This window comes from Hippocampus guttulatus, chromosome 8, assembly GCF_054856545.1.
Source record: "Hippocampus guttulatus isolate MCC_2025c chromosome 8, RoL_Hgut_1.0, whole genome shotgun sequence".
Classification (NCBI taxonomy): domain Eukaryota; kingdom Metazoa; phylum Chordata; class Actinopteri; order Syngnathiformes; family Syngnathidae; genus Hippocampus; species Hippocampus guttulatus.
Window position 1 is genome coordinate 21,290,311 of NC_141268.1, and position 13,706 is coordinate 21,304,016.

Genomic DNA, 13,706 nt, shown 5'->3' on the forward strand with positions numbered 1-13,706 from the left:
TGAATGTCACATCCACACACAAGAGCTCACCTGACGCGCGTCAGTCAATATGATTAATAATTCCCGGCAAAATAGCAAAAGCGAACGCGATCGGAATTCCAGCCGAGATGGTTCTGCCTCGGCGCCGCCAGCCTCTTTCATTATGTAAGGAGGAGAAGGCGAGACGCCCGAGTTGGAATTTTCAAATCGGTGCTTCCATCTTTTGCGTCTTTTAAAGAAAGCTGTGGATTGATATATATATATTTTTTTCCCAAAAAGTTTCTCTGCCTTTGAAATGTTCCTTTCTCAGAGTCGTTTTCATTCTGTTGTGCACACCAGGCCGAACGTTTTTGTTGCGTTTTGACTCGAGAGCGCAACCTGGCGAGAAATGCTGAAGTCGGCAACCGGGCAAGTTGAACGGCTGAAGGAGGGACGCACACGAGCGTGGCGGAGCTTTTTTATTTTTTTTAATTCTGCCGGCGCTCGTCGGCTTCACGTGGCGGGAAACAAGAGTGTGTGGCACGATCAATTATTTATCCCCGCAGTTTGTGCAGCGAGAAGTCAAGAGCGCTGATTGTAGAGGCTCGCTTGCAAAGGTACTTGTCAGGGGATTAGAAACGCTTATCCGGCTGGCGAAGGCTTTGATTTGAGAGTTATTGTTGTTATTATTAATGTGAATATTCGATTCAAGAAGAAAGTCCTCCCTCGACATGATGAGATGGTTTTTGAAGAGCCAAATGTATCACAATGTGTGCTCATGCATTCAATGGATGGATGTCAGAAATCTCGGAGGACTTCAAAATAGGAAGTTAAGTCTGGTTTAGGGACTCAAAGTAGGGCTTCGCTTTAAACGTTGGGGTTGCAAGTTATGATTTTAAACAAGGGTTTAGGTTTCAAACCGAGGTTTTCAGCCACGGTTATGGTTTTCAACAACGGCGATGGCTTCAAAGGAGTCTTTCAAGCCTATGGTAAGGCTTTCAAAACAGGATTCCGAGACAAGGTGAAGGTCTCGGAGTGGGGTTTTAAATCTGGTTTCAGGTTTTAAAGTAAGTTTCAAACCAGCCTTAAGCGTTCATTCCTGAGTTTTGGTTTTCAACTAAGGTGAAGCTCTCAAAGTAGGGTTTCAAAGCTATTGTTAGGTTTTCGAGCCAGTGTTAGGGTGTGCTTTGAAACGAGGCAGAGGGTTTCAACGTAGGGTTTCAAGCCATGGCAAAGGTTTCAGAACAGGATTCTAATCCAGGATTTCAAATTTGGGTTTTAAGATAGGGGTTTCAAGGAAAGACATCTTTATCTCGCATATTCCACACATAAGGTAACTCAATGTGCTTCACATAATTCAAAGGCCACCATTTAAAGGCATTTACAAACGCAAAAATTAATGACGCTTAAAAGCAAAGTAAAGATTTTTTTTTTTTTTAAAGTAGTTTACAAAAATTACAAATAGGGGAAGAACAAGACTTCAAAGTAGATCTTTAATCCAGGGTTAGGTTTTTAAAAATGGCTTTGAAAGCCAGTGTCAATGTTTCAATCCTGGATTATGGTTTTAAACAAGGCCAATTGTTTCAAAGTAGCCTTTTGAGTCAGGGTTAAGTCATCAAATTTGATTTTGAAGCCAGTGTTGTGGCTTCAATTCAGTCTGGGTTCGGGTTCTGAAAGAAAAGGTAGGGTTTCAAGCAAAGGAGCCGGATCTCTCTTTGCATTAGGTATATTTTGTTGGCCGGTTTGCAACGACTCTTGCGCTGCGCCAGGTTGTCAGCGAGCTAATGGAGTGTCCGGAGGTTAATTTACAAGCATATGAATGCCATCAATAGGCAATTAAGAGGTGCGACAGCATGGCGGCGTGCGGCCCAGCGGCGAAATCCCCACCCTGACTTTAATCAATTCATTGCTCTGACATGGCTCTTTAAGAGCGCCTGATAGATTTACACATTAAAGCCGCCGCGCTGACCTTTCTCGTTATCCCGCGGCGCCGCGACAGCCGCCCGATGGTCGTTTCTGACGAGAAAGCCGCAGACCCCGAGTCGCTTCATCTTTCGCCCCAAATTTGCCCTCGTATCGATTGGACTTCTGGTGTAAAACAGGAAGCTGACATGAGGGTCTCCAGATGAGCGCGCGCGCCAGACCAGGAAGCAAGTCGAAAGTCGGAGGCGTGCATTCAAGGGTTTGGCTTTCAGATTAGGGTGTCAAGCCACTGTTTGGGTTTCGGGTTTAGTGTTTCAAACATGGTACGGTTTGGCTGTAAAACAGGCTTGAAACCTGGGTTAGGGTTTCAAACGTGTGAGGTCTTGAAATCAGGCTTTGAGTTTCAAACATAGGTTAAGGTTTCAAATTGGGGCTTCAAGCCATAGTTGACGTTTCAAGGGAGTGTTTCAAGTCATGTAAGGGCTTTAAGGAAGGGCTTCAAATCAAAGTTAGGGTTTCACATGATCCATTGATTGGGTGAAGGGGAAAAAAAAAGCTTTCATCAAAGCTGAAGAATGCTTTTTTGTTGACTTCCCCTGTCGCCTCTCGACTCGCCGCACAAACCAACTCTCAGCCCTTGACTGTCAGCTGATATTTTCCCAGAATCAGACGCCCTATTGTCGATGAAATATTCATGTTGCCATTTAAGGCGCCTGGGCCGGATGCTTGTTGAAAATATGATTTTCTTTGCTGCCTCGGGAAGATTTCTATTCATTCGTCGCTCCTCTGTAAACGCCGTCTCATCTTGCTCACGGCTTTTGGCGTAACGACTCAAAGTAGGGTTTCAAGACATTGTCAGGGTTCCAAGTTAGGATTTCCGATTGGGGCTACGGTCTCAAATTCAGGTTTCAAGCCAAAGTTGGAAGTGAAGGTTTTCAAACGAGGTTATTGACGATTTGCATGTTCGGCCTTCACTGAGGCCCTTTATTTATTTATTTGATTGTTTGTTTATGTATTTATTGCCACCTCATGAAAGGCGCCGGGTGAGTGACGCAGCCGCTTGTGTTTGTGTTCCATCAGCTCCTCCAAACAACATCTCCGTGGTGGCCGAGAACACGCCGGCGCCGTTCAGTCGATACCAAGCCCAGAACTTCACGCTGGTCTGCACCGCCAAGGGAGGAAAGCCGGCGCCCTCGGTACGTGCACCTCAAGCTCCATGTCGAGCACGGCATATTCAATAAATGCTTCCGATCATCATTTTACTGAGAGGAAGCGGAAGGAAAATCATTCACGTGCTACGCTGACTTCTAAAAAGGGATTGAGTGGCGGTCTCGTTGCCATGGCAACCCCCCATCCCAAATTCCATGTGAGTGCATGAGAAGCATCAGTGCAACAGCCTGCAAACCTGTGAGAAAGCTAAAATATTTGCTGTCTGGTGAAGCGATGCTTTTTCTGCTTTCAAGTCATGATGAAGGTTTCAGTTTAAGGGTTTTAAATCCAAGTTTCAAGCCAGAGTTGGAGTTGCACGCAAGGTTCGGGTTTCAAATAAGAATGAATGAGCTTTTTTTTTTTAATCCAGACAGATGCACTGCTGTTGTTGGCGAACACCGTGTAGAGGTAGGAGGAGATATCAGCTCTTTGCTGATTGAACAACAAGTCCTTCGACTTGCCGTCGAAACAACACCACATGTCGCCATTTTCTGTCTTTCCAAGCAACTGTGCGATCAGCGTACTTCTAAAGTGTGCGTGCGCGCCCACGCGTCAGGAGGGCGGATAATAAACAGCGTGCGCTGCAACTTTGCAAAAGTCATCCAACTTCCTCTTGAGCTTTTGTCAAAAAGCTAATCAGCCAGACATGTTGTTCACTCCGGCAGATGGAACGCGCGCGCGCACACTCCTCAACTCCTCATCGGCTTTTATTTCCTCCCGTGAGATGCGGCGAGTCCTTCACACACAGGTGTTCTCACTCATAGCGCCTGATTAAACCTCTTCTCGCGGGTCTGTGTGTGTGTGTGTGTGTGTGTGTGTGCGTTCGTGTGACATCTCATACATGTTTGACTTGGAATGACGCATCAAGTCGAGCCTTTTTTGAAAAAAGGGAAAGTGAGTTTAAAAACGTCATGTCTGCTATTTAGAAAGTGATGTTATTTGCGGCAGTGTATTTGGTGGTGACGTCAATGAAGAATTTAGCGATTCCACCCCATGATCAAAATCGCGTCTCGGCCCAATTCTTTATCGCTTCTCGTGTCGATTCTCATTGGGCGAGGGAATGAAAATAATGCAACTGAGTTTGTTTGCTTTCATTCTTTATCAACCATCATATATAAAATGTAAACCTGTTGGATTGACTCAGCTTTATTTTGTCAAGTGGTTGCAGGAAATAAAATCATCTTTTTTTTCTTCTCAGTAGACGATACGTCTCCTCATAAAATGTAACTGAATGATTTTCAGTTTGTGCAACCATTTGACGAAGTAAAATTGAATCAATTCAACACACCTTTTTTTTTTTATTTATTTTTTTTTTTTACCGCACTCCAAATCTGTAATGGGGGAGGGCGGGGATGCGGGGAATCAATGTCAATGACTTCCTTCTCAAAATTTGTCCAGACCAAAAAATAAAACTGAACATAGTTGCCGCCTCCAAGATATTAGAGTGCCTTTGTAAATTGCCCAGTTATTGGTCCACGTTTGGAGATTTTTAAGATCACAAATAAACGACCCCCACCACCACTAGACGATAGCAACTCAACAAATTATAAGCAGCAGAATGTGTTCACTGACATAAACGTTGTCGTCCTCAAATTTACAAACCGTTTTTACACTTCAAAACCAGCTTGGATCATGTGACTTTTTCTATTGTGCCGTTCAGAATTTCGGACAGACAAATATCATGCGGAGGATTTGACGCATTTTATTTGAGACAAAAATGTATTTTCTGTTTGATTTCACGTGTACGCTTTGCGTGTCAAAAGAGCTCGTTCGCCTGCCCACGAAAAGGATCCTTTCAAATCTAATTACAGAACACTTGGGAGTCAGTTTGATAAAAGTCCCGTTTCAACGTGGATATTAGTATTTTGCATTAATGCCTCCTTCAAACGCCACGAAACAATTTTTGCACCCCGAATGCGTGCCGACTGGGCTATCAGATCCGTAAAATAAATTAATCGATAAAAAATTGCATCGCCGTGACCAGAGAGAGCTCGAGGTGCCGTGGGAATGAAAAGCCGGCCGGGTGTGTTCATATTTCGAGACGAGTTGCCATGATGATGATGATGATGATGAAGGCACTAATGGCCTCCCCGTGTCGCTCATTAGCGCATTCTCAGCGCACAAAAGTGTGCGCTGATTGGAAAACGAGGCCCGATAATGACGCTCGTTAATATGAAAGAAAGCTGATGAAGTTGATCGCGAGGAGCCTTTTTGATGTTTGGAGGTCTACCTCCACCCTCAGAGTTTCGCAGCCTTTGCTTCCATGGTATTCCATGGTTGTCCCCGTCGCGCTTTTTGGGCACCCGAGTCCGTGTCTTTGCTTTGAGGTAATAAGGAGTCCTGATCCAATACCTCAGCAACACATTAAGAAAAAAGGAACATGCATCTAAAATGTCTCAAATGAATCTAGAAGTCTTGGTACAGACATGTAGCCTACATACATAAATGCTTAGATATGTTATATGTTGTTAAAAGTACAACAACAACTCAAACTCAAAATGATATATGGTTCCATTTCAGACATTTTGTGGGGGTGGTGATTGTTTTTTGTCCTAAAACTCTCTGTGGAATTTTAGCAGATAAATACATATCAATGTGCAGGATGCTAAAAATACACGTCATTTTAAAGTGAAGTCGCTTGGATGGCTGACGATTGCTAACCTGTGTGTCGCTCTCGCAGCTCTTTGACGATGCGAGGCGCCTTACACTACAAACAGGCTTCGGCTATTTTGTAAGTCTCGTTTGTTTTTCTCTGAGTGTTTTCACATCCTCCGTCATCCCTTGTACCGTTTCCGAATACAATTTACCTTCTGCTGCAGCAGACAGCCAACGTAACATTTTGTCCTGGAAGATTAAACCATTACTGTTCCATTTGACAATCATATATAGCTTTGGATTATTGACCTTTCAAAATGTATGAAATCAAGGCAAACAAAAGTTTTTGCACCGATCCTCTGATCAACATTTTTTTTTTTTTAATCTTGTTTCCGCAGTACTGGGATTCACTATGGAGAGGCACGTCAAAAAGGCTCTCCTACTTATCATGCCTCATTATCGTCTCTTTTCAGGTGGCACTGGGAGACAGTGCACCATCTCTCGCTGCAGAAAAAAATAAATAAATGTTGCGGGGATGCCTGCTTTGGATATTAGAGGTAGAAAAACAGTGCAGCCACCATCATCAATCCTTCTGAGAAGCCCGCTTTCCGCAGTCAAATAATTATCATGCAAGACAAGGCACCAACACCCGCTGCAGAAAATGCCGTCGGAACCGAGGCTGCCGTAGCAGCCTATAAAGGGAGACAAACTCACGGCGTGTCCACTATCGCCTGGCATGAGCTTAATATCTGATGACTGTTACGTACAAGTACAAACAGTTGAACATGTTCACAGGCGGTGTCGTTACATGACAACGCCGGCATGGACCCGCTGATCGCGCCCGCATGCCGCGGCGAAACGAGACGATGGCGGAGGTTGATAACGGTGACAATAAACATGATGGACAGCGCAGCAGCCCGGCCGGCTGTTCTAGGCCTTCTCCTCGATGGGACGTTTCAATAACGGTGAAAGAAATATCATTCCGAGAGGCATCCCTCACAGTTTATGAACATCACCCCGGAGTTATATCCAGCGCGTTCGCACGTCACCGTTGCTCTCGTTTAGTGAAAACAAATGGAGATTCTGTAGTTTCGTTTCAAATCATGAAGAAGTGAGCAGGACTAAATTCACCGTACGAGCAAACTTATCGTTTTGTTTTGAGTACTCCCAAACGAGTCTTTTGTGTTGTCAATTGCTTTACTGTCTTCTCAATGAAATGCAAAACTGACATGAAACTTGTGAAGAAAGGTGAAATGTGGACCATCGGGCCGCCCCCGACTACAAAGTACTTCTAAAATAGTTTTGGCCTCTGGACAAGTGTTTGGGAATGTTGACGGTCAGGTCCCATTGTAGCCTTGCTCCTATTACAAACAAAGGTCTTCTAAGATAACACCCCAAAGAGTATTGTGAAAAACCCTGCTGGAGTTAACTATTTAGGAAAAAATGCCAAGTACCGTATTTTCCGCACTATAAGGCGCTTCGGAGTACAAGGCGCACCTTCAATGAATGGCTCATTTTAAAACCGTTTTCATATTTCGGGCGCAGCACATTATAAGGCGCATAGAATAGATGCTACAAGAGTGGTTGTGGTTGCGTTATGCATCCACTAGATGGAGCTTTGCCAAAGGAAACACAGCACAATACAATACGGCTTTATTTATATGGCGCTTTCACAACAAATACTGCGCCCAGGAAATCAGATTATTGATCCATAGGTAAGGCACATCGGATTCTAAAGAGCACTGTTAGCTTTTGAAGAAATAGAATGCTTTTAGGTGCACCTTATAGTGCGGAAAATACGGTACGCTATGAGATGAGTTTTCAAAATAGTAAAAAAAAAAAAAAAATCACATCCTTCTCTCCCTGCGATCAAACACTGTGAGTGTGTCTATTGTATGCTCTAAAAATGTACGCAGCGCAACTGTCAATCAAGTACCAGTCCTATGAACTGGAAAGATGATGACACTTGACAGAACTACGTTTGAGCCGTAAAAATATATACTTATATATACTTATACTATATACATCTATACCATACTTATACTATATACATATACTTAAAGCCTAAATCCACACTGCAACAATGAGGCACTCTACGGGAGCCAAGCCCCTGTCCAAATGCTGGCTGTCATGTCGGACTTCTAACGTTTTTTGTTTTTTTTTGTTTTGTTTGTTTGTTTTTACCTCACACTATTCCCCTATCTCCGTGACGTGCATAAAATTACAGGCAACAATGAGGCACTCCATTGGCGTCAGGCCAACCCCCCCGAAAAAATAAAATAAAATCAGAAAATAATCACCCATCCTATCTCCCACGGCAGCAGGTAGGGAAGTGGGCTATGTTTGTTATCTACAATCTTCTATTTTCAGCAGCAAATTAATGAGACACGCGTGGTTGTTTGCGGCATTTCTTTTTGTTTTTCTCATGACAAATTGCATTCCGAATGTCGGAAAATCACACGAGGGGCACAGTGATGTGCCCGTGTCACTGTGGGAAATGTACTGTTTATTTTTTGACACGTATCACAGCCGCTCTCTGGCAGCTTCATAATCACTTGAGGAAAATTAATCAGTGTTTGCGCTCCCATTTGAAGACACTTTGGTCTTTTTTTTTTTTTTTACGGTGTTGCTGTTATCAACGCCCTGTCAAATCGAGCTACATATTTGGAAAATTACATTTTAACGGCTCAAAGGAACAAACACAAAGTGCACAGGTCATTAGATGGACTTGGAATGATGTCAATATTTAAAAAACACAGTATGGTGCTGTTGCCTCATTTTCTCGGGAACATTAGGTCCCCCCCACCTCCACTAACCATCTGTTTTATTACCCATTTCTCAAGCCACCCTTTTTTTTCAATGAATTAAATTAGCATTTTACGACGTGTCCAACAAGCATATTCAAAAGCTGTTTTCTTCAACGTGTATGTACTTGCATCGTCTTAAAAACTCCCACCCACTGGTCGGCTGTCATAAGAATCCGAATCAGAATAGCTCAGACGAAGCTCCTGTAAGGGGAGCACAAGGTATGTATTTGGGAATAAAAACTCAGTGGGGTGGGGAAAGTACCAGGTTGGGAACAAGTTTGAATAAGAAAAGGTCTTTCACTTGCAATGACTGACCAGTGGATGGCAGAAGCATATCTCTGACATCTGGATTTCTTGCGGGTCGAAGAAAACAGCTTTTGATCGCTATCCATCTCCAATGTTAGTGACGGACTGACGATGCCCACCTCTGCCAGTTACCCCGATGACTACTGCGGCCACAATCACAAAGTGAATCGTCATCACGGTTGACGACGGTACAAGCGGTCCTCCACAAGTTTGAGGACTCTTTCATTAGAATTCTGTTTTGACATGTCGGTGAGCCCCAAATGCCACACAATCAAATACAATTGTGCACTCTTGAAAAGGAATATCGCCCCTGTGATTCAGACGAAACGTGGGGGGGGGGGGAAAAAAAAACAATGATGGAAACAAACACAGCATCCAACTTCCCGAAAGAAAATATGAGCTACATGGAGTGCATTTGACGCATTGTGATATATGTCTATTTCGGTCTGCACAAGCAGTATTTTCATCTGTGTGATCTCCTGCTCCTAAACAAAAAAAAATGTAAAAAAGAGGGGTGGGGGGGGAGTGAACTGCCGGGGCAACGAAAACACCAGAAAATAGTCTCTCACCTCCAGTTCAAAGCTGTCAATCCTCCTATTCAGCAAGAGAGAGTATTTAGGGAGAATTTTGAGAAATGCTGTTGAAAAATGAAAAAAAAGTAGAATACATTCTGCTCAATTTGTTCCCATTTCCCATTGGAACGAACCTTATGGACACTCCTGGCAATGTTTTGAGCACCGTTTTTATAAAGTGGGACCGCGACAGACACACCACCGCTCTCTGGTGGCAATGAATGCCACAACATTTGACATGTGAGTACATTGAGTTTCCAGGCAGTCGTTGAATGAATTCAACTCAAAGGTCAAGCTATCAATGCTTTTTTGGGGGGTCATTTGTATGGTCATGCATGTCTAAAAATACTTTTGAAAATTCCCTGCTGGGTGAGCGAAGACCTAAATTTGAAACAATACTATCACACAAGCCAAAAGCAGATGCTTGTGATAACTGCGACTCTGCTAACAGCACGTCTCACTGATCTCCCGCGTGGCTCATCTAATGTGTTTGAGGCTTTTTCCCCATGATGCCTTGTTGACAAATCCAATTCCATTTGGGCCTCCTGGTCTCCTTGTAGAGACCTACCGTGTGTATTTGGTAAATAGTTTGCGTAAACTTGCTGTCAAGCTGTTTATTGACACTCCCAGTGAACAAATGGTTACTGTTAAAAGTAACACAAAATTGCTGTATATTTTATCAAACACAAAATCTGTTTTATTAATGCTACATGATGCATCATGGGGGTTACCTTCCAGACCACCACCTCAATAGATGAAATCCATAATATAGAAATAACATTTGGAGAACACAAAATGTGTTTTTATAGTAAATAAATCCTATCCTTACCCAACCAGCAAACTTATCTTACCGTCAATAATCATGCTCAAAGATGTACATGATAAAATCAACCTAGAGCCCTTGCTTTCCGTCGGCGTAAGAAGCAGGATTAAAGAGGATATGACATTATCAACTTCAGCTATCACGAAGCTTAACTAAAAGGTGTGATACAAAGTAAGTTATAATTTTATCTGTGGTTTTATTGTTCTTGTTTTGCTTATAAGGTGTCCTTGAGTGTTTTGAAAGGCGCTTATAAATAAAATGTATTATTATTATTATTATTGGATTATTAATGGAATTATACTCAAAATACACAAGAGGCAAATTAATGGTGTCATACACAAAAAGATTTGATGACAATACTCACATGCATGTTCTCTTTCTTCTCTGTAAAAAAATGCATTATTACCTCAGATAGGTCAGAATCCCCCTGGGGTCTTACAATCAAATCCATGGTTAAATGCATGTATCACACTGCACTCTGGACGCCAAGGTGCACGCAACAGAAAAAGCACAGACACTTTTCCGGAGCCGTGTGGAGACATTTCAAAATAAACATCTACTTGGAAACCCGACTGCAAATTGCAAAATGCAAAATTTTTAGCATGTCTGTTGCATGTATCTTAAAGTGTTAGCATGAAGTCAGTGGAAAGGTCAAAGGAAAGGGGTATCACCCGTATTGCAAGGCACCGCTGTGTTTCAGTGAAACGGATGCCATGTTCATTATAAGTGTGTGTCTGTGTGTGTGTGTGTGTGTGTGTGTGCTTTTAAAACGTGATGAAATTAAGCACACTTTCATCACTGTAGGACGGTATCGGCGAGCATTCAAAAGTAAGTACTTATTAAGAAAGTCGTATCAGTGCATCTGCAGTGTTTATGATCCACACACGCGTGCAGACACACACACACACACACACGGTAGCGACCCTTAAGGTGCCATGTGCAGCTCGTGGCGACATACATTCACCCAAGTATATGTGTATATATAATACTTGAGTGAATGTATGTCGCCACGAGCTGCACTTGGCACCTTAAGTATCGGTACCTTGAGTGTGAAAACAGCAATAATGAGTGCAAACAAATCCGAGTACCACCGGGCCTTAAAAGAATGGCTGCAGACGATATGTTTACATTCACATCGGGGGTAGAATGCATGGTCCCCGAATGCAATCCAAGCAGGCTTTTTGGAGAATGAGTCTTCTTTTATGTGACATGTCGTTCCTCCCCGTTGGCAGCGCCACAATTCTCGCAGGTGTAGTTGAGCTTAGCAGTACAAGCATCCATATCTGTACGTAACGTTGAGACCACCTGAAGCCCGCCAGTGGTGATTCTGTTCACACAAGACAGGAGATGTATTTTTAGACAACGCCGTTATTTTATTTGATTTATTTGTCTCTTTTGTTCTTCTTGGTCGTCTTGTCACCGAGGTCGTGTCGGCTGCAGCAAAAGCGACATCATTAGCTTGCGGGTCGGGTGGCGCTCGCTCGAGAGTGCATGTTCGGTGTTGGTGGCTGTGTTTTCATGGAGACCACGATGATTGCCACATCAGGTGATAGCGTGAACACGACTTGCTTATACAGTCGAGCATTTTACATTTATTCGCACAATGTTGTTATTACAGACTATCATGTCTGTTTGCCTTAAAGGGGAAATAGTCTGGAAAACTTTTCTGCCCAAACGTATAAGTACTGCACAACTTTTGTCATCCGCCCTTCCTTTGATTTTTGCTGAATTGTGATGATATAATCCAACTTTAGTGTTTTGAGCCATTTTCACCATATGTTTGTCGGGAAGCCATAAGCTCCCAAAACACGTGTTGTTTTGTTTTTGAGCTGCTGGCGTCATTTCCTCAGTTAGCGGTTCAAAATGTAATGATGGCCCAAGCACCAAGCAGAGCAAAATCCCTCTTGGAATCAAATTCATATCATTATCTTTCTTCCAAAATAATTATTTGAATTGACTGTCTTTTGGTTGGCGACCCGGTGGTCCAGTGGTTAGCGCGTCAACCTCACAGTGCAAAGGTTATGGGTTTGATCCCGGCTGTGGCCTTCCTGTGAGAAGTTTGCATGTTCTCGCCGGGCCTCCGTCGGTTTTCTCCGGGTACTCCGGTTTCCTCCCACATGCCAAAAACAAGCATGGCAGGTTGATTGAACACTCGAAATTGTCCCTCGGTGTGACTGAGAGCGCGGATGTTTGTTCGCCTCTGTGTGCCACCCCGATTGGCTGGCATCCGGTTCAGGGTATCCCCTGCCTACTGCCCGAAGGCAGGTGGGATAGCCTTCAGCCCCCCCCCCCCCGGCAACCCTTGTGAGGATAAAGCGGATCAGAAAATGGATGGATGGATGTCTTTTGGTCCGTACACAAAACAGTAATTGCTGAATTCTGTTTTTTCATGTTGTATCTAAGGTCTATTTCAAGCGGGACGGCGAGCTGATCGAGGTGATTTCCTACATTCAGCCTACAGCCAGTGATCAAGGCGGCGGCGGCTCGGCGGGGTTCCGAGGAGCCAGGCCGCTCATAAGCCGGGACCTGGACGAGACGAAGCTGCAGCGCTCACTCTCCCTGCTGGACCCCGAGAGCCGGTCGGCGCGTTTGTACACGGAACGGCCAAAGCGTTTCCACACTCAAGGCCTGCAGGCCTCGGAGCCCAGCCCCGCCACAGAGGTCATTCCGGAGACAGTGGTGAGCCGAGAGTTCCCCCGCTGGGTCCACAGCACGGACCCCCTGTACTACTTCAGCCACACGCACATCCCGCAAAGCGACGGCTCGGTGGTGGTGCAGGCGCGGCTCACGTGGACCCTCAACCCACAGCTGGATAACGACGCCCTCTTCAGCTGCGAGGTCAAACATCCGGCTCTCTCCATGCCCATGCAAACCGAGGTCACATTGGGTAGGATGCTTTGTTTTATCTTTTGTACTTCCATTTTTACCGAGTCCTACACATGACATAGTGGAAAAAATAAAAATATCCACAATGTAGCTATAACATGTGCACAAAATGCCAATTTGTGGCCGCATAATACATATGTATACACTGCTTAATCACAATTCGGCAGTCGTGAATTTGGCAGAGTTTTGGGCAGACCCTTTATTGTTCATTACCTTACCTTTTTGGACCGTTTTGTGCTTAGGGACCAAAGAATTATTTCGAAGTTAAGTGCAGAGCTTCATTTAATCAGGCTGTGGCAATTTATAAAAGAAAAAATGAGCTTTGCCTTCATCTTCTGCTGCTAAAGGCAATTACAGACCTTTCTGGGTGGGCATTTATTACCAGTGGGTTTTCAAGACTTGCGGCAGGCCTTAGTCCCTCTGCTTGGAATCCTAAATGCTCGAATCCTTCACTATCCCCTCAGTCTAGAGCAGTGGTTCTTAGCCTAGGTTCGATCGAAGCCTAGGGGCTTGGTGAATCGTCTCAGGGGTTTGACGGAAACTCTGCAATGGAGGTGAAGACACACCCGACTCAACATGTCATTTCGTTATCCGCTTGGCCATCACTGGCTGCAGATGATCACATGG

General features: G+C 44.1%; 1 protein-coding gene across 2 annotated transcripts in view; it reads left to right on the forward strand.

Moving 5' to 3' along the window:
• Positions 1 to 13,706, forward strand: part of igsf21a (immunoglobin superfamily, member 21a) — a 137,849-nt gene that overhangs the window by 107,223 nt on the left and 16,920 nt on the right. For both annotated transcript variants that reach the window (XM_086118168.1, XM_086118169.1), the window contains exons 5-6: positions 2,962 to 3,077; positions 12,597 to 13,080. In XM_086118168.1, coding sequence (XP_085974294.1) covers positions 2,962 to 3,077; positions 12,597 to 13,080 — 600 coding nt within the window. The remainder of the gene's footprint in view (positions 1 to 2,961; positions 3,078 to 12,596; positions 13,081 to 13,706) is intronic.